The sequence below is a fragment of the Arvicola amphibius genome, chromosome X, assembly GCF_903992535.2.
Source record: "Arvicola amphibius chromosome X, mArvAmp1.2, whole genome shotgun sequence".
Classification (NCBI taxonomy): Eukaryota; Metazoa; Chordata; class Mammalia; order Rodentia; family Cricetidae; genus Arvicola; species Arvicola amphibius.
In genome coordinates, this window is record NC_052065.1 from 56,443,676 (window position 1) to 56,469,215 (window position 25,540).

The 25,540-nt window shown below is 41.0% G+C and overlaps 1 protein-coding gene across 1 annotated transcript in view; it reads left to right on the forward strand.

Annotated features, from left to right (window-relative positions):
- Ar (androgen receptor) overlaps positions 1-23,612 on the forward strand; it is a 162,087-nt gene extending 138,475 nt beyond the window's left edge. Inside the window, exons 4-8 of the mRNA XM_038316008.1 lie at positions 10,107-10,394; positions 16,364-16,508; positions 20,007-20,137; positions 20,917-21,074; positions 21,813-23,612. Of these exons, the coding sequence (XP_038171936.1) occupies positions 10,107-10,394; positions 16,364-16,508; positions 20,007-20,137; positions 20,917-21,074; positions 21,813-21,968 (878 nt within the window). The 3' untranslated portion in view covers positions 21,969-23,612. The remainder of the gene's footprint in view (positions 1-10,106; positions 10,395-16,363; positions 16,509-20,006; positions 20,138-20,916; positions 21,075-21,812) is intronic.
- Positions 23,613-25,540: the final 1,928 nt, after the last annotated feature.

Sequence of the window (25,540 nt, forward strand, 5' to 3'; positions counted from 1 at the left end):
ATCCCATTGAATGAAGTCTTCTGAGGCTGGAGTGGGAATAAGTTAATAAGGGATATTTCAACCGTCTAACAGTCTGCAGCTAAAGTTATGTGAGCACTAATCAGCATCAGAAAATTTGGTCTGGTATTTGAAACTAAGAATAAATGTAGATCTTGACCAAGAGGAATGGCAACGAACCAAAGCCAACACACCAAAGTGCCATGTTGGCTACTTGGAAACCACAAGAAATTGAGAAATCTTTCTTCTGGAACAGGCAATAAGGCATGAAAGCTTTGATTAGTGAACTCTTAGGCACAGAGATATTCATTTTTAAATGATTTCATTTCCAGCTGAGTAAAGATACCGGGATTTTTATGAGACAGTTTGACTGATGTGAACAAATCCAGAATACCATCAATAAAGACGTGTTGGTCTTTGAGTGGTTGTAATGGAAACATTAAATTGTACCTGCCTATTCTGTGACCTTTCATATTCTCTACTCTGAAAAATTAGTTCTTGTCTATAGTGGATGGAAAGGTTCACAGACACACACTTACACACTTATACTGAAGTTGTTAACACATTTGTCACTAACAGGAAAGGAAAAAAATCCCCAAATAACAATGGTCCCTTTCTTCATCTTATGAAAACCCTTTTCCAAAATGGCAAGCACCCCTCTCTCCACTTGTTCACCATGCCCTCTATGACATACCCGACTCAGACACCTGATTATTGAGCTCATTCAGTGCAAACCCATCCTTAAGCCACTACTTTTAACAAAACCACTCTTTTTTTTTCTTTTCTTTTTTAAGATCTCTTTGTTATTTATTTTTAAAACAATCTAGTCTCATTTTACATACCAATCCCAGTTCTCTCTCCCTCCCCTCCTCCCACTGCCCCCACTTTCCCCCACCTCATCCCCCATCTACTCCTCAGCGAGGTTAAGGCTTCTCATTTGGAGTCAATGAAGTTTGGCACATCACTTTGAGACAGGACCAAGGCCCTCCCCCTATATCTAGGCTGAGCAAGATATCCCTCCAAAAAGAATGGGCTCCAAAAAGCCAGGTCAAGTACTAGAGATTAACTCTGTTCCCACTGTCAGTGGCCCCACAAACTGCTCCAGCCACACAACTGTCACCCACATTCAGAGGGTCTTGTTTGGGCCTATGTAGGTTCCCCTGCTGTCAGTCCAGAGTCAGTGAGCTCCCACTAGCTCAGGTCAGCTGTTTCTATGGGTATCCCCATCATGGTCTTGACCCTTTTACTCACATTATCGCTCCTTCCTCTCTTCAAATGGACTTTGGGAGCTCAGCCTAGTGCTAGCTGTGAATCTCTGTATCTGCTTCCATCAGTTGCTGGATGAAGATTCTATGATGACAATTAAGGTAGTCATCAATCTGATTACAGGGCAAGGCCAGTTCAGGTATCCTTGCCAGTATTATGTAGGGTCTTAACTGGGATCATTCTTATAGATTCCTGGGAAGTTCCCTGGTACCAGGTTTCTTTCTAGCCCCATAATGGCTCTTCAATCAAGATGTCTCTTTCCTTGCTCGCTCTCTCTCTCTCTCTCTCTCTCTCTCTCTCTCTGTATCCTTCCCCCATCTCAGTCATCCCATTCCCTCATGCCCCCTCCCTCTTTCACTTCTCTCTTCTCCCTTTCTTTCTATTTTCCCTTCTCCCTCCCTCCCACCATGCTCCCAATTTTTTAAGATCTTGTCTATTTCCCCTTCCCATGAGGATCCATGTATGTCTCTCTTAAGGTTCTCCTTGTTACCTAGCTTCTCTGGGGTTGTGGACTAAAGGCTGGTTATCTTTTGCTTTACGTCTAATATCCAATTATGAGTGAGTATGTACCATGTTTGTCTTTCTGGGTCTTAGTTACCTCATTCAGGATGTTTTTTTCTAGTTCCATTCATTTGCATGCCAGTATCAAGATGTCATTGTTTTTTACTGCTGAGTAGTACTCCATTTTGTAAATGTAGCACATTTTCTTTATCCATTCTTCAGATGATGGATGTCTAGGTTGTTTCCAGGTTCTGACTATTACAAATAATGCTACTATGAATGCAGTTGAGCTAATGTCCTTGTACTATGAGTGTGCATCTTTTCAGTATATGCCCAAGAGTGGTATTGTTGGGTCTTGAGGTAGATTGATTCCCAATTTTCTGAACAACTGCCATACTGATTTCCAAAGTGGCTGTACAAGTTTGTTCTCCTACCAGTAATAGAGGAGTGTTCTCCTTACTCTGCATCCTCTCCAGCATAAGCAATCATTGATGTTTTTGATCTTAGCCATTCTGACTGGTATAATATGATATCTCAGAATCACAAAACTGCTCTTTCATATTAGAAAATTCCAGTTTGGCAATTACATATATCTCAAAATGACCATACAGGAAAAAGGACTTTTCTGGATTTCTGCCCAAGACTAAGATTTCAACTTCAGGCTGTACAAAAGAGCTGAAGGAAGTTTCTGATCCATACACAGGAAAGAAGAACCAAATGCTTGCCTCTCCCAGAAGAGATGACAGCCAGCCCCTCTCTTAAAATATGGCAGGAAAAAAAAACCTAGAATCAGATAGTACTTTTTTCTCCAAAGTCACGGTGACTCTGTTTCCAGTAACCCACACAACTTGAACCTTTCGTAAGGTGGAAGAAAGCAAAATCTGACCAACAATACCTGCTTTCTTTGTTTCCTGCTAAGCTAATAGAGGAAGTGGGTCTACCCTGGTCTTCTCACCTGAGTACTTCCTCCACTCCCCACTACTCCCTCACAGGAAACTCTTGCCTCTAGTCAGATCTTGTGTGAGACTTCCTCAGGCACTTCAAATAGACTAGTGATGTAATAGATGAGACATTTAGCATTTGAAGATTTTGTTCTGTCTTCCCACAACCTCCATATAGAAAATAGTTTCCTCCCTATTGGAGACACAGTATACGAGACCTGGAAAGACAAAAATGAAAGTAAAAATGTTCTTTCTGCCTTGTTTGGGACTTACCTTTCATGTTCTGTCTCTTTTCAAGTCACCACCTACACACACACACACACACACCACATACACACACATACGCATACACACATACCATGGCACTCTTGCATGTATGTCTACAGTCTTTCTCTTTCCTTTTACTTAACCATATTCGCAAAGCCATGGAAGGGCTTTTGGCAGGGGGCATTTCCTCCTCCTCTGGGCAAAATTCTCACCTGGCCAACAACAACTTCTGTAATGTGGATTGAAAGACTAATGTGGTTTATTTTTTAACCGCTCTCTATTCGCTTAAATACTATTTCTGGTAGTAAAATTTTTCTTTAATAAAACCATGAATACACCTATGGTATTTGTTTTCTTTACACCAAACTGACATAATTAATCTTGTTAACACTCAGCCTTTTTCTCTTCCTTTTCTCTCTTTTCTTTCTTAAAAGAAAGAAAGACAGACAGAAAACTCTCGTTTGCTTTCCAGGTCGTACTGACCTGTTCAGCATGGGCTGTTTCGCATTTGTTTCTAATGTCAGTTTAAACGTAATTGTAAAGGCATGTATGCTCTAAATTCATGTACTTACTTTTTCCAGTAGAAAAGCCTGGTATGCAAAAGCATTTCCAGTCTCTACAACTTCTCATGAGCAGGTTTGGGGTAATGACCCTGTGCTCCTCACTCAGGATGGCATTTGGACAGTGAACCCCTTGCTTCTGGCTCAGCAGTCAGAGAAGGGAGACTTGGAAATAGTTTCTGTGCTTTGGCAAGGATGTGCAGCATTGCATATCATTCTATTATTAATTATGTTTACTCCTCCACAAACTAAAAACCATTAGACTAAATAGTCTAACATAAACCTTGAAAGATAAAATTTGATATTCTTTCTCCTGACTATTCCCCTGACCAAGAATTGAGACTGGAAGGAGAATGCTAGACAGCAGGAAGGGGTGGAGACCAAGGAGCCTTCTTGCCTGAGAGGGTATTTGTAATATATTTATTAATCCCACTTGGTCACATTCCCCTGCTAAGCTCCTGCTTCATGCTTGCCAAGGACTGGTTTTGTTCTCTACCTGTTGTTCCTGTCCTAATTTTCCCCAATCCAATTCCAGTCCCTGCTTCTGATCCTTCTTACTAAGAGCATGCTGGTCAAACTGGCAGGAAGGAAAGCATACCACCGTGTAAGCTAAGACATCTGGTTCTGTCTTTTGTTCTGCCATAACTATGTGTTTTGGCATGACTTAATTTTGCCCTTTAGTCTCTCTATCTATAAAATAAGGTGAAGAAAAGAATAGACAACATATGAGTTCCCCAAATCCTTTTTTTTTTTTGAAAACGGAATATTTTCTTCAAATAAAATCTGACATAGAAGCTCAAATGTAGGTATAGACTAATCTGAAGGCAGATGGGGCCACATACTAAAGTTCACTTTGCCTTTCCTTGAAGAAATTCATAAGCGCCCAAGGACTCTAGTGGTGTACTAGACTGACAGCTTGTGATCCTTTCAACTATCACTCTCTTTCCTAATAGATTTTAGTCACAGTGGAAACTATAAATCTCAGAAAGTTTCTTCCCAGAGCATTTGTCTATTTAGGATAAAGAGCGTCATGAACACAGGGTAACGTAGAGCTCAGGAAGAGTGAAAGCCATCATATATTGGCCTACTTAATTTACTCTGTGCTGAACAATGCGCATACGTGCTCTTTCATAAAATCACAACCCAGTGAGTTAGATCTTGCTCTTATATAATGATTCCGAATGCTGTCAGTCTGCCCTTCAATCTTTCACCCCAAATGAAAACCGATACTCCTCACAATTTGCCACTGTAAGCAGCTTTTCAAACTGGTTCTTGCCAGAGATCCATTCTTGAGAAAAGTCATAGCCTCTGTTCATTGGCATACACTTTCACAGGGTTCAGAAAGACCTCACTAAGCTTACTGCATTTCCTCCTAAAAGCAGTCGTATAGAATAATCAAATTGGATTTTCACTACATAGATTCACAAACTAAAGTATAGGGGAAAATAAAAGATTTGTTTATGACCACGCATACCATAAGATTCAATATTACCACCAAGCAAATAATAAGCCCTTTATAATAACATTTTAATATTTCAGTGTCATTTTTTCTTCTTCCTCCTGGAGCTCAGGACATATTTCATCATACGTGCATCTTTTCAGACATAGAATTCTATAGAATCTCTTCTACCAGAAGATGCCACCATGGTGTCTATATTCCTTCAAACAATGTTATGATTCAGTTACTAATATTATCTGTATTTTGTGTATGAGTTAACTGAAGTACAGAGAGACTGAATCTCACCTCAAGTCTCACAGGAATAGACTCATGACTACTAATGAGACAGTCTGAATCCAGAGCCCTTAAATTTCAAATATGTGTGCTCTATTCACAATATTTCCACCTCTTCTCTCCCCCTTCCAAAGCACCATATCCTTAGACTTAAATTTTGTAATCCAGATACCTTTAGAACATATATGCTGGTTTAGCTTAGCAATCCCTGTGAATTTTTCATTTTTATGTGGCTTATTTTTCTTTATTCCTTTTAAAATTATTCCAAGGAGAGGGCACACTTGTTCTTCCAGGCCCCCAGGCTAGCTTAGCTTCGAAGTAACCACACAGAAATTGTATTAATTAAATTACTGTTTGGCCCATTTTTCTCTAGCCTCACACACACACACACACACACATATATTCTATACACTGAACTAAGCATAATTGAAATAGGATGCCATTCATTCTGTGGGGGGGGATCCTCTGCTCTCCCTCTGCAGCAGAGGCTAGCATGTTGCTAGACGACTTCGAATCCTAGACAACAAAGCTTGCTAGTCTCAGATATTACACAATGGCCAAGGCTTTGTTTTCTTCCACGAAGGCTGCCCCCATGCTCCTCCTATCCATATATATATATATATGTATATATATATATATATATATATAGAGAGAGAGAGAGAGAGAGAGAGAGAGAGAGAGAATCTTTAAGAATGAAGAAAGATTCCCTAGAGGTGGGGAGATCTGCCTTGGCTTATACTCTAGCATTCCTCTGATCTTCTAACCCTAAAGTCATGTAGTAAGATCCACTGACTCTAATTCTAGTAGATGGAAAGATGACTGATATGATTTATACTAGAGCTGAAAACCCAACCCTCTGTAGGCTTAAATTCGTATGAAGAATTCTGTTAATTCAGAATAGCATTTATTTACTCCCACCTACTACCTTTTACCCTTCTGAGGCTCAAGATACATCTTAGAAGAGGGGGCAGAAAAATGAAAGAGCTGGAGGCTAGGGAAGAGTGCTGTGAATACTGTCTTCTGGGCATGAAATGACTATTGCCTACATGCATGCACAAGAGTTGTGGTTAACAATATAAGACCTGCATAAGAAAAGTCCAGTTAAAACTTACAGCATGGAAGATGAAAGGGCACTGAGACCCTAACCCTAGCTGAGGAGCTATGGGTACATGATGGCTGCTGTGAGAGGGACAGTTATGTTTCTTTGGGAGGGGCAACCAGTTACAGAGAAACTTATTGTTGTTGAGTGGTTCAAATGGTGATGGTCTAAATGGAAAGACGTCAGTATTTTAAAAAGCTTGCCTGATGCAACCAAGTCCTTAGCATTAAACTGAATGGCGACTTTAAGATCATTTGCTCAGTTCTTTCACAACAGCAACTGCAGTACTACTTGACTGAATAACTGAACAAAGATGCAAATATTTGTCGAACTCAGAATCTTGGAGGCCCTCCTAGAAATTAGGCTGTCAGAGAAGATAATTCTTTGATATTCCAAATTCCAGGATTAAGTATAGGGAAGAGAGGGGCACAGTAATCCAAAGTTTCAAAGACTTTACAGACATCACCTACACCACTCCACTGCCTGAGTGTCAGAAGGTATATAACCCTAGAAAACAAAAAATTAATCCAGAAAAATCCCAAAAGGTCGTTGAGGCTAGATAAGTTACAGATTAAGCTCATGTAGGTCTCCTTAGGAGCACATCATGAAACTTGTTTTGACAATGCTTTCTTTGGTGCTGTCGAGGGAGTTTCCACAAAAATCCACTGTTCCAGGGCTGATATACCAGGCTTCTGAACAGTAGGCGGGAGGAGCTAGGCCAGACCTTGTGAGGGTCCTTTTTTGGTACTACTTTAACCTAAGTCTAAAAACAGGGATGAGACATAAAGCAGTTCATGTATCATTAGAACTATCCACTTTTGCTCCTCCCTTTCTCTGTTTTCCCATCAGTTTAAGTAGACCTCTGCTTTGACATAGTGGTTAGTTTGCGTGTATCTTATAGAAACAGTTATCATTGACTCTGGGGCTCAGGTGTGGGGGAAGGGGATAGGAGGAGCATGGGAGCGGCCTTCTTGGAAGAGAAAAAGGCCTTGGCCATTGTGTAACATCTGAGACTAGCAAGCTTTGTTGTCTAGGATTCGAAGTCGTCTAGCAACATGCTAGCCTCTGCTGCAGAGGGAGAGCAGAGGAATCCCCCCCCCACACACAGAATGAATGGCATATTATTTCAATTATGCTTAGTTCAGCAACCCTCTTCATGCAGCTAGCTCAAAGCACCTGATGCAACTTAAGCCACTATGGTCACACGGACAGCAAGTTAACCAGGGTCCTGGAGGCAAATGGGAATGTGAACTCTCTTCTTCAAGCAGATGCTGTATAGGCCTGGATGACAATATGAAAGTGCCAGCCAAGTTCTGATTGGCACAATTCAAAGAAACGGGAATAATTTCATATGATGGATCTTCCCCACAGTCTCTATGCATATTGATCTGGCTTAAATTAATCTGTTTAGGTCCACAAGCCATCACCTGAGTGATCTGAGTCACTGTACAGAATAATGGTGACAGACTAAATCTCACTGATAGTAACAGCACCAACTACTCTCTTTGTCCCTGTACCTTCTGAATAAAATCCAGTGGTTTCTTCTACATGTCATTCATTTTGGATTCTTTTCTTCTTTATCAATACCTTTAGTATAATATGGCAAATAGTATAGTATGGCTGCCCCAGAGAGCGGGCCAAATTCATAGCACTAGTCAACAGAACTCTCTGAGATAATAGAAACGTTCTATATCTGTGCTGTTCTGTTTAGCAGTAACTGGCTACATGTGGTTTTTAAACACTGGCAATATGTCCAGTGAGAATAAAGCATTACATTTTTATTTTATTTATCTTCATTATTTTAAATAGTCACCCAGAATTAGTGGCTACTATATAAAATAGTGTAAGCCTAGATCTCAGAGAGGCGCATGCTAAAATAGAGCAGGAATAATCTAATGAAAGAGAAGCAATGAACCATAGGGGATTTTAAATTAAGAATAAGATTCCTGGTTCCAGTATCGCTGCCCCTAGACTGCTTCACGCTCATTAGATTCACCATCCCCATCTTTGACTTGAAACTTTGGACTAATACAAGAATTCTCAAAGTGATAGCTAAGGGTTGAATTCAGCTTAGAATATATGTATATCATGAGAGATTTTAACATGATACATGAATGTCTCCCAGGGATAGGAAGTTAGAAAGACATGGACATTACATTATTTATTTAATACTATTACAGGCTCTAACCTTTTACCCTCTATTTCTTGCCCCTGCTAAAGAAGAAAATTGGTATGTGCTGTGGTACATGATCAACTATGAATATCATTCAGAATACATCTGAGTCACTTTATAGTGTATGGTGGGAAGCAGCACACCAGAAAAATCCTGCTCGTGGTTTCCAAGGTGGAATGATTTGGTAGTCTGAAGATACAAAGGATTATCAAACTGTTTCTAAATTTTATTCTCACCTGATATGTGAATTCTCAACTGCTGCAAATCTAGTCTCTGAATTTCTACAATGCCATGAATGTGTGGCAACCTTTCTGTCCTCAGAGAACCCTAAGTCCCAATATATGTGTGTGAACTAAACCTGGTAGCAATGACATCTACTTCCAGCTCCTGGGAAGCTGAGAAAGAAGAATCACAAACCCAAGGCCTGCCCAGCTTACAGAGTAAATTCAAAGCAAGCCCAATTAGCTTTGTTAAATGCTATTCTCAAAGTAAACAAGAGGACTTAGGATACTGGGTAATTGATGCGTATGCACTAAGCATGGACTATGTTCAATTCGCAGTGATGAAAAGAATGAACAGAGGAAAAGGACCTGATTTCCAAACTGGTATACTTTTTGTTACCCATTTAGAACCCACAGTTAAGTCCAAATCTTCATTCAACAGGTCTTTTGATCACTTTTTCTAACATAGATACATTTGTATAACTCTTCTTTACAACGTTCAGAATTTGCCTATAATCTGTAAGCCAGAACTTCTTAATGTCAAATATAGACACATTTATATTGTTGTTTTGGTTACAGCATTCATTATTTTCTTATTACCTGTAGGACAAACCCTGTACTTCTTTAATACAATTCATGTCATCCACTAAAATCAGGCCACAGTTTGTTTCTAACACTGTAGATAGCCTGTCTTTTTATATATGCAATATAAACGATAGGCACACTGATTCTTAGTTTCTCTCCTTTCTTTATGCCCTTTCTTCCCATTTCTGCCTGGTAAAATTCTTATCAGTATTTAAACTCCAGGTGAAATGCCACCTTTGAGGTAAAGTATTTCCTAACCTCACCATTTAAAAGACTTTTTTCCCTCTTTATGATGCCTCTGTTGGAGTTTTTACTATCCTGGTGCTTTTTAGACTTGTTTGTGGGTGTTTATTTCTTTTCTACAAGACTGGAGCAAGGCCTATGTTCTTTATGTTACCTAAAAACTATTATTTGTCAAGGAAGTGTGGAGAATAGATAATAAAGAAATTAGCCACAGGTGATTTTTTTTATAAATGAATCAACTGAATGTCCCAGGTATAAATACTGACATCTGCACTGTGGCAGAGCTAATTTAAGGATATAATAAGCAGAAAACAATGTATGTTACTTTGGGGCTTAGCAGGGATGGAGGATAGTTCATTCATTCAACCATTTTTGAATAATCACTTGTCTGTAAGAAACTTAGACTCTACGACCAGAGAGAAAGATTTTGTTTGTGCTCAATCACTTTTCCTAACAGGGTAACTATAGTGTGTATTTTTGGTCACTGATTATGAATTCAAATTTCTTTTTCTCCTCAATAGCTCGTAAGCTGAAAAAACTTGGAAATCTAAAACTACAGGAGGAAGGAGAAAACTCCAATGCTGGTAGCCCCACTGAGGATCCATCCCAGAAGCTGACAGTATCACACGTTGAAGGCTATGAATGTCAGCCTATATTTCTTAATGTCCTGGAAGCTATTGAACCAGGAGTGGTGTGTGCCGGACACGACAACAACAAGCCTGATTCCTTTTCTGCCTTGTTAACTAGCCTCAACGAGCTGGGTGAGAGACAACTTGTGCATGTGGTCAAGTGGGCCAAGGCCTTGCCTGGTAAGTAACAGCAAAATGAGGATGTAGGATAAGGGATATCATATTTATTAAATGGTTCTTTGGGCCAGATACTCATTAACTCAGACAGTACTCAATGCCACACTGTAGATAAATGGTTGTCATAGAAAAGGTCTCACCTTAAACAGTAAAGAAATTGAGACTGAGAAAGCAAGAGGAAAGATATCATACCCTTGTCCTATATGACTCCACTGATACACAATAATCATACTTTGTCATTTAACCACAAATCAAATATTTTATAGCTATAGCTACATAAACCTCAAGGTGTTCTTCTACGTGTAAAGAATATATGATCTTTTATGTTCTTCTAAGTTCATTCCAGAGGTAATTTTAAGTCTCAGATATCCCACAGGAATTTTTATATGGTATGGTGGAAAGAAAGTTGAACATCCGAAATCTTGGGTTCTTATCTTATCTCTGCTCAAAACCCATTTGTGATCCTTTACCCTTCTGGCCCTGTTTTTTTTTTTTTATTTGTACATATCAAGAGCATTCTGGACTAACCTGATTATAAAATACAGTGGGAAAGGGACTTTGGTGGGTCGCCTGGCACATGAGGAATGTGGGCAAGAAACAGAATATGTCATGCAAAGAGAGCTGGGGAGTATGGAGGTTTTTTTAGGAAGAGGGTATTAATAGGGTAGGGGGGAAAGGAGAGATACAGAGACAGAGAGAGGGAAGGGAGAGGTCTAGAGGAGAGAGAAGAGGGGAAGAGAAAAAGAGAGCTGCCTCTTCAGAAGAGAGAGAGAAGAGAGAGGACAGCAGAGAGGAGCTTGCCTGCAGGGGAAGAGATAGATTGAGAGTGGGCAGAGCTTATCTCTTAAAAGTACAGGCTATTGTCCAGGTTCATCCTGCCAGGTGACAGGGAAGGCCAGCATAATCCTAATACTGTTAGCTTTTAAACTTCACTTCAAGGAACCCTTAGTGTTTTTTACAGTACTTTAGAAATCATAATGGGAAGAAAAGTTAGGTCAAGGTGAAAGAATTATTAAGTGATTACCTAAGATACCTTCAGTAAGAAGTTGGAACTCACTTCCTTACTAGAGCATTTGTTACTTCAACACACCTTATTTTTTAACTATAATAGATTTGGGAAGCTTTAGATAGCTTCTAACTATGGACTCACAAACATTCCTTTAGTAAACAAATTGCTTCTTGCTTAAAAGCATTTTGCACAGATACAAGTGATCCACTCCATTCATTTAAGCCAGAATTTCTGCCAGATCTTCACCACCTCCCCATCTCATCTCCCTCAGTACTACTCCCAACCAAGCCATAAGCTTCTAGTCACTGGCACACAGTCTTGTGGCTGTTGGGAATTCATTGTGACAGGCAACGAAGCATATGCTCTTTAAAGATTCTCCCAATCCTGAGATGATATGATTCAAGGATTCTTTTGAAATTGCAACAACCAAGTCTCTTCCTCTGAAGTCAAAGATTAACTCACCTTTTAATGAAAGCTGCTATTCATTATAGTGAAAATAAAAGGAATTGTCTAATAGGTATACCATAAGAATTCCCTATGAAGTAGGCACCTGTTCCTCTATTTTACACAGAATTAAATTCTGACAAGAGTTATGATTATCTTATAGCTAAAGACAAAAAACCAAGTGTACATACATAAAATAAATTAGTATAACTTGAGCCGGGCCCCCCTAATTCCAAACTACCTCCAAGCTATGAACTCTAGCTATGTGTATAATGGCACTCTGTTTCTGTCATTCTTGGCTTTACATTGAGGGCTTGAAACCTCCTGGAAGGCCACTTAATCATGTAATGGGTTTTCTACTTTTGAAAAGTTTTCATTTTGGCCGTCAAGAACTCATTTTGTATTTCTAACTCACAAGGCTCCAGTCGCAGCTTCTCTACTAATTTCTCATATCAGAAAACAGAGTTTAAGTAGCCAATAAGATTACTGGGCAGGAAGCCCAAGGACTGTGGATAGATACGCACTGTGCCAAAACTTGAGCATTCACACGGGGAACAAGAATACAAAGAAAAAAAGACATTATTATCATTTATTCAGCTTGATGTCTTAATGCCATTTTTAATGGAGATTCTCAATTTCCAAAGATTTAACATGTCTCATTTTATTGGATTCACAAGCTTTCCCTATATTTGAGTCTCAAAATGATCCTGTTATTCTCTTCCACATACCCACAGCGCGAAGAAGTTAACTGAATTGTTACACTAGTTACTTAACAATGGAGCCAGAGCTTGAGCTCAGACTTTGATTTCGAATTTGATGGCCATAGAAATAACCTAGCTCAAATGACCATGGCAGAATTTCTTTTACCTGGAAATATGAGCTGTTCATGACTCAACCCTCAGCATGGGAAACTTTCCTCTCCATTAACAAATCTGCAAGCCAAAATCAGTTTAACGTTTTTCTTTCCAGAATAAATGAACTCTGACACTGAATCATTTAGAAGAATAGCTCCTAAAAGAAGCTGATTACTGCATTCATAAGAATGGCTATTCAAATTGTCCATAATCACCTACTAGTTCAAGTAATTTGCACTTTCAATATTTGAGTGGCTATCCTATACAAGAACCTGGTCAGATGAATTTTGTTGGACATTTTCTGTGATAATGAGAACACCCTGAAATGTCTCATAAGGTGCCTGGCACACTAATAATTATAATTAAAAATTGGAGACACTTGAATCAATTGTATATACACAGCATATTTAGAATCAGATAGACCCTGATTGAAATCCTAGCTATGGCTTGATATATAATCTTGAGTAAAATCACGGGTATTTGTCCTGCTTTTTTGTCAGTTTTGGAGATGGTAGAACACTTTGAGAACTGTCATCAACAAGGAGTCTATGTATAAAGAGTACAGGAGCCGAAACACAGTACCTACTCTCTAGACGATAACTTATAATTATGATGGTTGAGTGCTAGCACTATAAATTGCATTAAGCTCAATCTAACTTGCTGCCAGTCTTCTTTTGATGGTGACCTCAGGTTAGAAAGGGAAAACAAGGAAACATCATCCACTCCTTATTGGTTGTGTCTCAAAACCTAAGCATAAATCCTTGTTATTTCACCAGAACAGCCTAACAATTACCTGAGACTGCACTTTCCTCTGTCTTCCCCTATTTTCCATGTAGTCTGAACAAGCTACTTCAAAATCGATGCATGAAAAACAGTCAGGTATAGCAAACTGAATGCAGCTATCATGAAAAACTGGTGTTCTCCATTGTTGATATATGCAAAGGTATTGTCTCTGAGTGATAAGTGTGATGGAGGAGGGTCATCTGAAGTGGCTCTAAGTACTCTTAGTATTGCAACCTAACTGAAATGTTCCCCTTTCTCCTTTTTGTTAGTTCTCTGCTGTTGAAGAATTGGGAGGAGAGCATCTGTATAGTTTCTTTGATACCTACAGAGTTTAATACTTCCCCTTCCACATACCTTCAGATTCACACTAACATTCACATCAGAAGATCAAAGCTTACCAACCAGTGTTTGGTTTTTCCTTCCTACTACATCACACCACAGACGTTCAGCATTCAAACTCCCAGGACTCGTTCCCCATGCAAACCTTAACTGTGGCCTCTTAACCTTGAATTACCTGGCCTCTTGTCTTCTATGGGGAAGCATCAGAGCCAGGGATTCTATACTATAGAAGAGTTCTAGGAGAGAAATGCTCTGTCGTGTGAGGTTCCAGCCAGTCTGTACATTGTCAATCCAATGAAGAGAGAAACACTGGCCTGGGTGCTTAGATTACATCCAAGTGTGGTGCTATGATGGATTTTAGAATAGCGTATGACTGGGAGACTTGAGATCTAAGACAAACTGAAAATGGAATAGTAAAGTGGGTAGGTGAGTGGACAGAGAGCATTCTGATAGTGAGGATCTCACACTTGAGCCCATGGCAAAGAAAGGCGGATGACCTGCAAAATCTCTGAGCTGTGACCATCAGCTAATGATTAAAAGAAAGAGTGAAACAAAGAACTCACATTCCTGGATTCCAATTCCAGTTCAGCCATACTGACTGCACGACCTTGGGCAAGTCACATAAATGCCCTCAGTTTTAGGTTCCACATTGTTAGTAAAATAAGTGTCCATTGTCTGTCATCCGGGGTCATTAGAATCCAATAAAGTCAATTCACAGATGCTTGCTCTAAATTCAAAGAAATATTCTTAATGATAATTTTGAATTTGTAGGAGAAAAATAGAAGAGGTACTAGTATGGATGAGCTGTGAGGTAACACTTTTAAATTTTTAATCATGGAAAGAATTGAAAAGTTCTGGGAAGCTTGCCCTATATGTTCTACCTATGTATTAGTACAGATGTAACATTTGGGAGGCAGCTTCCTGCAATTAAGGAAAGCCATTGGGAGGAAATCAAATACCCATTCTATAAAAAATGAATAAAAAATATTGAGGATCCATACCTCTTGTGTCTGACGAATGTTTTTCAAGCACCCAGTCAGCTACCTAAGCTATGCTCTGTATTAATGATGAATAAGAAGCTAAGCTTAAAGTCTTATAAAGGAAGAAGATGTGTCCATTTCTAAATCATGATATTGTGAACTGAGTTCTTTAGTTGGCTAAGGTTCCAGGTTCCTTGAAAGGGTAAAAGAATAATCATTGGTCCATGCTCTTGGAGAAGTTGGAAAATGCTTCACAGAGGAAGAAGTTTTGGAAAAACACTTGAAGGGTATATGAGTGTTTCATCCTAAGCAAAGACATCTGCCTAGGCAGAGATCTGAAAAAGCACAGTACATTCAACAAATTGTAAGTTTTAAAGAAGGAGTGAGTGTATCACAATTAATAACAACCCAGAGACAGATACTGGGGCTCAACCTGAAGGTCAGAAAAGCAAAACAGCCAGCCACTGGCTTTTACTTCTACCTCAGTCCGAAATGGTGATCCTGCCTCCAGAAATCTTCAGAATGACACAGAATGAGAGCTGTCTCCTCCCATCTTATATTCCTCTCTAGGGCTGGGATTAAAGGTGTGCCCCATTGCTTTCGGGTTTCTATGGCTAACTAATGTGGCTACTGGGATTAAAGGTGTGTGCCACCACGGCCTGGTCTCTCAGGCTAACCAGGGCAGATGTTTTACTCGCTGATCTTCAGGCAAGCTTTATTTATTAAAATACAAATGAAATATCATTACAGGTGAGACCTAATTACGAAAAGGTAAGTAACAAGAAATTAGTCTATTAGTGCAGGTCATACAGAGCCTATTTCTGTCTAACAGAAGTATGTAAAATCAAATCGGAGTTAAGTGCATGGAACAAAAGGAAAGAAAGTGTGGAGCAGAAAGAGATTCATGGTGGAAAATAGTCTAAAGAGGGTGCAGAGAAAGCCATGCCCATTAAACACCTTCCATAATTTGCAGATATGTATGAGAATCCCCCTCCCGGTTGAGACATGGCTGACATCAGAGGGCAACCAGAAGACAGCTTTGTAAAGTGAGAACTGTCCATGTAGGAGAACTGGCAATTAAACTGAATCTTACCAGAGGTGTAATGATCAAGAATGTGGGCTTGGGAAATCAGTCTGCTAGATACAGCTCTGTGATTTTGATCATATTCCTGAGCTTCTCTGTAACTCATTTATACTGATGGACAGAGTGGCGCTAATAAAAGAACACACACATACACACTATTCCATGTGAAGATGAAATGAGTAATAGAAGTAGAGGGCTCAGAAAAGAGTCAACTCACCTTAGGTAGTTTGAGATTATGAGTCTCTTCAAAACATTTGTACCCTTTCTGATATTATCATGATCTCATTGGAAGCCCTCAGTGAAAGAGAATGGGTTCCCACTACGCAGATTTTTCTTCCCTTCCCTCAAGAGCTATCAGTGATGTCCTTTAGGGCACCTTAGTAGTTGTATGGGGAACAAATTCTCAGCAAAGCAGAGGCCCAGACATAACTCAGCCTACCAATGGCAATCTGAATTTGCCTCTGCCCATTCTTCTCCAGGATTCCGCAACTTGCATGTAGATGACCAGATGGCAGTCATTCAATATTCCTGGATGGGACTCATGGTATTTGCCATGGGTTGGCGCTCCTTCACTAACGTCAACTCCAGGATGCTCTACTTTGCACCTGACCTGGTTTTCAATGAGTAAGTACCCCTGTGACCAGTTTTGTGTCCCTCTGCTACCACTGAGGACTTCTGTCAGTCACTATTTGCTCAACAATTGCTTTCATGTCAAGACTATGCTCAATACTTCCTAAAAACCCATCTCACTGAGTTCTCATGATAACCTGATATGTTTTCATACTAAAATAAAATGACCCAGCTATTTCCCTTTACTTAAATAGATTGAATTTATATCTCCTACCAGCTATATGTATCTTTCATGAATTTGACCACAAGCTTAGATTTTTAGAATCATATTCTCTGCTAAAGTCTTAGTGCTGCTATTATCCATGTCTTGATCTTTAGACAAGACCCCTTAACCACGGTCCATGGTTGAAAAGAACTTAAAATCCATGAATGGTATCTCAAAGAACACTAGCATTCAAACGACTGAGACAGGAGGATTGGGAGTTCAAGGTTAAATTTACTTGTATAGGATATTCAAAGCGAGCTGCCAGCCTAGGCTGCAAATAACATCACACAAAGAAAAGTGAACAGAACAGAAAGGGTGGGAAAAGGGCAGGGAAGGGGAACAAAAAGAAAGGGAAGGGAACAGACTAGCGATGCCATTTTCATGACCTTTCCCCTTCTGGTAGTGCTAGTGTTCTCTACATCCGCTAGCTGAGGTTTTGCAGTGGCACTATGAATGGAGCTGAACAGAATAAGTTTCCCAAGAACCATGAGCTCGTTTCATTACAGAGAATCCTTCAGTAGAGGAAGGAATTAAGCTTCCTCATCCTTCAGACCTTTAAATAAAATCCACAGGCTTCTCGTTCCTTAAAAGACAGCAGTGTTGTGGGAGGCAGAGTAAGTGTCCCCAGCTGCTCTCTTTCAACCTAGCCAAGCCCGGTAGTCAGAACCTAAGAATAGCCACCAGGACTTTCGTTTCCAGACCTTCCAAGAGTTACCTTTGATGCCATCTTCTGGGACAGACGTTGTAAAGCTCATACCCATTACTGCTCTTGATTGAATAAACTCAAGCACTGACTCTACCTTCCTCAGAGCCCTGAGACCTTTGGGAGTCTGTATAGTGATGAATTTCTAAATAGCCATTTCCTTCTCTATGGCATCCCACCTCAGCTTTGTAGCTAGGTCTTTTATCTCATGAGAAGATACTATGGAGCTTCCAAAAGAATCAGACTTAGATCTATCAAGCCACAAAAATCCTGAAACAAGGTTTCTTCTCATTTGTAGGAACCAATTGCAATACAGTCATCAGAATCTTTACAAATATCTTGACCAGTGCTTCTCAACATAGATACTGTTGACATTTGGGGTTGTTTTCACGTACAAGATGTTATGCTGTTTTGCATAATGCATTATGTTACTAGCCCTGGTTGGTACCTGCTTGATAAATAAGATTTCAGTCATTTTGAGACCAAAACAGACTCCATACATTTTTACTGCCCACTGGGAATGCAGTACTCCCCAGGTGAAAACTATAATTGCTTGCAACTGAGGCCCAGAGAGACAGAGCCTGGACTTGAAGCTGAGAAAATCCATATGCTGCTCTCTGGAAGGCCAAAACCCTTTCTCAGTAAAGTTTTCTTCCTTCTTTCCTTCTTTGTGGAAATCCTGTGTTATGAGGATAATGGACTTAAATTCGAGCTCTGTAACCATGGGAGAATTGCTACAATTCTCCGGGTCACACATCTCTCATTATTGAATGATGGCTAACATAGCAGCACCTTTCTTACACATCATTAACTAAGCGCTTACCACATGCCAGGCGCTGGGTTCAGTGTTTCCCAACTTTCACTTTTCCTTTTATCTTGTCTTTTAGCAATGCCCACGTCTGCTCTCTTTTGGAAATCCATCCCTACCCCTTATTTTTACCCCTTACTGCCATTCTGCTTTCCTTCCTTTAATTCTCTCCCAACTCTTTCTTCCTGCTTCCTGTTTATTTCCTCTTTGAATTCCTCTCATTGCCTGTTCCTCTTCTCTCCTACCCATTCCCTATCTTTTCTGTCTCAGGGGCCTACAGCAATATTCTAGGAATCCTCTGTGCCCGGGGCCATGATTTAAAACACTGCAGTGTTGACATCCACAGAGGCATGCAAATACAATGGAGTTGGGAGCACAGCCAGGTTCCAGGGAAAGCAGGACTTACTCAAATGTCCTCTAGGGTAAAAGAGCTTAGAGCAGCACTGTTCTGCTCAATTGACTTGTGATACCATCTAAACACTTCCCTTGTCCAGTTGGATTTCAGCCTGGATTGAATAATTCACCACCTGCTACCTTCCCTCCTTCCCCAGGGCAGCCAAGGTCTCTACGAGATAGATTACAGAGCTCTTTTCTGCCCAGGCAATGATAAGCCTGCTCACCTCTGCACCAGGCTAGTGACTTGTGAACTAGAATATCAAACATGGCCTTTATAGTCCATCTAGGAGGTCTTTGTCCTCATCTCTTAGGCACTTAAAGTTGGTGTCAAATTCCCTTTCCTTTCTTCTCAAGCTACAAATGAGTGTCCCCCCAACCTCTCTCTCTCTCTTTCTCTTTCTCTCTCTCTCTTCCTCTCTCTCTCTCACACACACACACTCACACACACACAAACACTTGCACACACAAACACACATGTATGTGCGCACGCGCACACACACATACATACATTTCTCAACTTAAAGGCCTACTAGTTGGAGAGAGCATGACTTTTCTTAGAGACTTGCCATAACCCGACATGGAAAGGAGAGGTTGCCTCCACCCTGAAGTTTTCTGAGCCTTGGCCTCTTCTCCATATAATTTATAGGTGACAATGTGATAATCTGTTCACAACTCACTATAAGAAAGCAGCTCATAGATGTTTGCAACTCCCAAACCGTAGTAAGGAACAGCCAGTCTTTGCGGGAGTGGGCTCCCCTCTGCAGAGGACTTAGAGACTAGACATTGCAAAACACCCCTAGCACATTTAGAAGCACTGGAACTCATTGTGAAAGGACAATGTGCAATTTATATCTATTGCTAGATGTTTTTTAAAGAAATGATTCCATTTCTATTGCAGGAAATGGCAGGCAGGAGTGTTGACAAGATAAACACCTGTGGCTCCTTGCAAACCCTGGCATTCTCACACTAAGAGCACATTGCCTGGGAGTCCCTCTGAGAAGTCCTCAAGTGGGCAGATTCTGGCTCTGCCTGTAGTTGAGATCCTAACACTGTAGTCAGGGAGACCATGTCCCTGCCCCATTGTGTTCATTTGGTCATGCTTTCCTGTCCCTGACTCAGGAAACAGAAAGGAAATGCAGGCCTGGAAATTCCATGTGCTAAACCACATCCTGACCAGAGAAGATGAGCCTTTATCTGGATATCAGAAGTTTGGGGGACAGGGAGAACAGGACAATTCCTTGTCACTGAAGTCCTCGCAAGACAAATAAGCCAGCTTTTCTTGGAGAATGGCACGAGAGAGGGCCTCCAAGGAGAATTCCTTGAGTGCTGGTTGGATGTGTCCCCTCATTTCTCCTTTTCATCTATACCTCTATTGCTTAGGTACCGCATGCACAAGTCTCGGATGTACAGCCAGTGTGTGCGGATGAGGCAACTGTCTCAAGAATTCGGATGGCTCCAGATAACCCCCCAGGAATTCCTGTGTATGAAAGCCCTGCTACTCTTCAGCATTAGTAAGTACTTGGGTCTGTAGAGGATGCCAGTGGGAGCACAGAGGCTCCAGGGGACCTACATTTTCCATTAAATTGTTATTAGGGAGAATGCAGCTAGTAGATTATTCCCCTTCTCTCCTCTCTCCCTCCCTCCAACCTCCACATCCCTGCAGCATCCTTTCTCCTTAAAAGACCGATTTCGTGTGGAGAGATCAGTTTCATGGGTAGAATTCAGCCTCTACCAGATTCACTGTTCTCATTCCGTCACTGAAATAAGGCCTTTAAAGAAGTTGTAACAGGCCTCTGAGATAGCCTGTAGTCTCTACTGTAGGAATAGGCTTGATATTTCCTCTTTAGCAACCAAAGGAGGCGGATGGAAACAATGGAGACAGGCTTGCTTGACAGTCAAGGAAGCTTTCTTTAATGTCTCTTCTAAGCAGAGTGTAATGGGGAAGAATGGAGGCATTTGGTATTTGATAAGCCAGTTTCCTTGAGTGTCTAAATCACAGCTGGATGGAGAACACAAAAGTTTGGGGCCTGAGAAATGGGTGCACGTACAAACTAGTCAAAAAAAAAAAAAGAGTTCAGTCTATTTTATCTAACTCCTTCGTGTTAAGTACAGAAAATCATTTACTTTGAAGGCCCCAGGCACACAGACTTCAACTGATAGAAAGCCAAATAGATGCTTCCCTCGGCGTGGGGGTAGGAGATCAAGTTTGTGGTCAGAAAACTTGGTGGTTTTTCTAATGCTCCTTCGTGGGCATGCTTCCCCTCCCCATTCTGTCTTCATCCCACATCAGTTCCAGTGGATGGGCTGAAAAATCAAAAATTCTTTGATGAACTTCGAATGAACTACATCAAGGAACTCGATCGTATCATTGCCTGCAAGAGAAAAAATCCCACATCCTGCTCAAGGCGCTTCTACCAGCTCACCAAGCTCCTGGATTCTGTGCAGCCTGTAAGCAAACTCCAGAGGGTGCTTTATCAGGGAGGGCAGCCTGATAGAGGGCAGTGATAATGGGCTCCTCTAGGGTCTGGCACCACCTGTTGGGAGGTGCTTCCATTTGCCTCTGGCTTTGAGTATGGTCCAAGAAGAAAATGCAATGGAGAAGAAAGAAATACAGGTCACAATGTCCCAACTGGATGTTGTGAAAGGGGTGTAGGAGTGGAGTACTGAGAAGCTGGGTCTTAGGGAAGAAGCTTAAGGCAGATGAATTTCTCAGGCAGACAAAACAGGCATAAATATTTTTCTTTCCTCCTTTCCTTGAGTCATGTACATGGGAGGTGTGTGTGTGTGTGTGTGTGTGTGTGTGTGTGTGTAGAAGGAGGAAGAAGGAGAAATAGATAGTGGGAAGGAGGAAGGTAGAAAGACCAGAGAAAAAGATTGAAAGTGTGTGTTTGTGTCTGTGTATGTGTGTGTGTCTGTGTGTAATGGAGGAGAGAAAAAGAGGAACAATCACTCCTAAGTCAGAGGACTTGAAATGGTATAAATGATCTCTAGGAGCCCTGGATATCATTTTTCAAACACAAAAATGGGTAGATACACATGCATGAATGTGCGCATATGCACACACACATACATACACACACACTCACTGAACAGGATCAAGGCACTGGCATTCAGGGTGGGAGGAGAGCTGGGCAGGAGTCAAGTTTTTATTGACCATGCTTGTTCTGTCTCTTACTCTCCCTACAGATTGCAAGAGAGCTGCATCAGTTTACTTTTGACCTGCTAATCAAGTCCCATATGGTGAGCGTGGACTTTCCTGAAATGATGGCAGAGATCATCTCTGTGCAAGTGCCCAAGATCCTTTCTGGAAAAGTCAAGCCCATCTATTTCCACGCACAGTGAAGATTTGGAAACCTTCATAGTCAAATGCACCTTGTTCCCTTTTTTAGATGTCTTCTGCGCTACTTCCCTGCAGTGCCTTGGGGGAAATTCCTCTACCATTGTACAGTCTGCTGTGAATGCTCCTCGGTGAAATTTCCTGGGCTTTCCTTCTTTCCTTTCCTTCTTCTCTCACTCTCTCCCTCTCCCATGGCACATTTAAAATCTGCTGCCTGTTGTGGCTTCTGCCTGTGTTTTGAGCTGTGTTGTATTTCTTTGACTTTGTGGTGACCCTTGTGTGGCCCAGTGTCAATTGTGCTAGTTTGCAGCCCTGTGCTGTGTGCCAACCACGCAAATGTTTACTCACCTTATGCCGTGTCAAGTACAGAGAGCTCTAAGTATCTGGGGAAGAAACAGACATAGAAAATAAAAAGCCAAAACAGCATGCTAGGGTTATTTCTTCACAATAAATAAATAAACACGTAGGGTTCCCAAAGAAACCAACAAGTAACTAGAAGAAAGTAAAAATCCCAGGTACATGAGGAGTTACTCTCTTTGTTCATCCTGCCTCTCTGTGGGAAACTTCAGTTGTTGCTAATTGCTGTCCACATCAAAGAGCAGGATGACCCCAAAGCTTACTAGTAGGTTAGAGAGAAAATAGGACAAGGAGGGTGGATGGATAACCATTACTTCCCCAGAGCCTTTGTCCCTGAGTGCTGGAGTGCTCAGTTGCAGTGCAGTTCATTGTACTGAAACGTGCTTCATGTCTGAAAACTTGTCTGCATGCGAATACCTACTCCTTCAAAGTCTTTTCTCTCTTAACCTATGCTTCCACCCTCAACTAACTTTCGATAGGTTTTCTAAGAGCTTTGAACTAAATGTTCTCTTTAGCCAAAACTTTGGCCACTTCCACTGAAGTTAGGTCAGTGAGAAGAAAGCAGAGAAGTCTGACTCTTTGAAAAAAGGCTCCATTCAGATCTATGGCCACATTTCTATGTGGGAGCCATAGAGGAGCTTGGGGGCTGGAGTCAGAGGAAGAGTTAGACGGCTAAGTGAAGGGCTTAGCCATCACTACCTTTAGGGACAGGAAATGGTTGATCCCTTAGTTCAACCACCTTTTCCTCCATTTTTAAAGGACCTATAGACTCCTTGCAGCCACCTTCTCACTCCACAGTTCTTCAGTGTTTGCTGGGCCTGAACTTCACTCCTAATGCATTTAAGCCATGGTGGTAAAGCTTGCTCACTTCTTTGGGCATGTTTGTAGACACTGCGAAGGTCTCCCTCCCATCACCACCATGAAGCCTAGCAGACCAAGAGCCGCAGCATCTTTGTTTAGATGCCAACAGTATCAAAGACATCTCACTCAATGTCTTTCATCAACAGTCAGATTTCTGGAGCCCTTAGACAAATTTGAAAGAAATCATCAAAGGGACCAGACAAACTGGGCAGCTTGCCCTTGTCCTCCAGAGACAATATACTCCTATCAAGTGGAGAAATGTCAATTTCCTCCTCAGAGTGATGAAAGAGGCTACCCAGACCATGGTGGAGGAGAAAACTAAGTAACCAGGCTGGGTAAATGAAGACACTAGAACCAGAGAGCATAAAATGCTCTCCTTTGCATCCATCACACTTGCTCTCCGGCATACTCACATGGGAAGAAGAGAGGAGGCCAAAGACTTCCAAGGCAAAGGCTAAAGTCAAATGAACACCACCTGGCTAGATGGGCACCAGTTTGCTCATCCTCCTCTATTGAAGTTGTTGGGTTGACCTTGGCCAAAGTCACTCAGATTCTCCACCAGAGTGGTTGCCTCTCAGTCAGAGGGTGCAGGACCACTGAGACATTCTATAGAACTGTGACTGCCATTGGACAGATTTGTCTGGTGTGGCAACAAACAGACTACACCCAAAACTCAGGGTATGCCCTGGGTCACTGGTTTCATGTAGTCCACTGGCACCTTACTTTTTCTGTGGACTCTGCTCCTCAATCTCGAGTGCAGGAGGAATTCCCACCAATTCTTGCATTTTTACAATTCCTCCTCACTCAGCTCTTCACTTTACTGCTGAGCTTACGGAGTCAAGGGCCAGCCCACCAGCTACCCATCTTAGTTGGTATATTAAGCTGATTGAGAAGATGGTGTCTGAGTGACACAGTATGATACACACGAGTTTCCTTCCCTGATTTCTGTGTTGATATTAATAGCAAAACAAACTTGCAAAACAACTTCTTTAAATAACAAGGGAGGGAGGATATAAGATCGGTGATATATGACAGTCCGACCATGCTGGACTAAAGCTGAAGCTGACAGGTTCCCTTTTTTGAGCTAGGATAGACAGATTCTGATTTGCTTTGTGATGACACCATATGGCTTATGTACAGGATCTCTTTTAGCTGTATTTTAAGCAGAAGAATATCACCACTCTTTTCAGTTAAACTAGGTTACATTTTGATAGTTTCTTTACATCTATTCTGAAGCAATTTCCATCTTCGTTGGTACATGGGTTTTATTATAACATTCTAATATTTGTAAATACTAGAGGTTCTTAATTCCATTTCTCGATGAAGTTTTTCATCTTAGAGAGTTCCAGATCGTGACTCTTGCCTTTTTGAATGTATAAGTTTTTGTTTTTGCTTTTTACTTGCAAAAGCCAAAAATCAGTGAAACAGCAGTGCAATTCAAGCAACACCAACTAGATAACTCCAACTTTCCAAGTGGCAAAACTAGAGAAAACAGCCTACACAAGGCCTTATGCCTGCTGTTTCTGCACAGGGATTTGAGTGAGCAATGGAGTCATAGCGAGGCTGTGCACTCCCACACAGACAAAGAAGACATTGAGTTTTGCTTTTTTGCTTTTGGATTTTTTTTTTGTTTCATTTCTTTTTGTTTCGTTGGCCATCAATGTTCCGGCTAGTATGACTGGCAGAAGTCTCATCTTGCAAGCACTCTACTCAGCTGAATGGGTGCTGCTGGCTCACTGTGCTCACCTGTGAACAACTGGCCACTGCTCCACTCATCTGGTAGGATGGAAGATGAGGATCACTCACTGGACAAGTCAAGGTGATCATCTCCAAAGAAGTTTAGAGTGCTTGATAAGAATGGAATGTGAGGATGAGAAAAAGAGGAGCACCATGGAGAAAGCCCATCTGGGCTGGGCAGCAGCTAGCTGACAAAGTCACGAACTCTGTGATTAAAAAAAAAAAAGAGTCGTGTATCGCTGTCAACTCTCATTCACAGGGTAGCTCACTGTGTGCGAACTCTGAGCTGACATGGGAGTTGGCTTCTTTGTTCCACAGATTTTCCATGCCACAGGCAATATTATTGTTGTTCTTTGAAAGTTCATTATTTTTTTTAATTACCTTACTCTGAGAAAGGGATTTTTTGAAGGATTCTGTCATATATCTTTGAAAAACAGAAAATCAGTAATATGTATATTTTTATGTATGCTCACTTGCACTAAAAAAGAAAAAAAAAGAAGAAAAAAAGCTTCACTCCTGTCCTTGGATAGGTAATTGTCCAGGTTGCAAAATGTGCTGATGCTAACATCCTTCTCTGTCCACTTGATTTTTAAACACATATAGGTATATATAACAAGATATA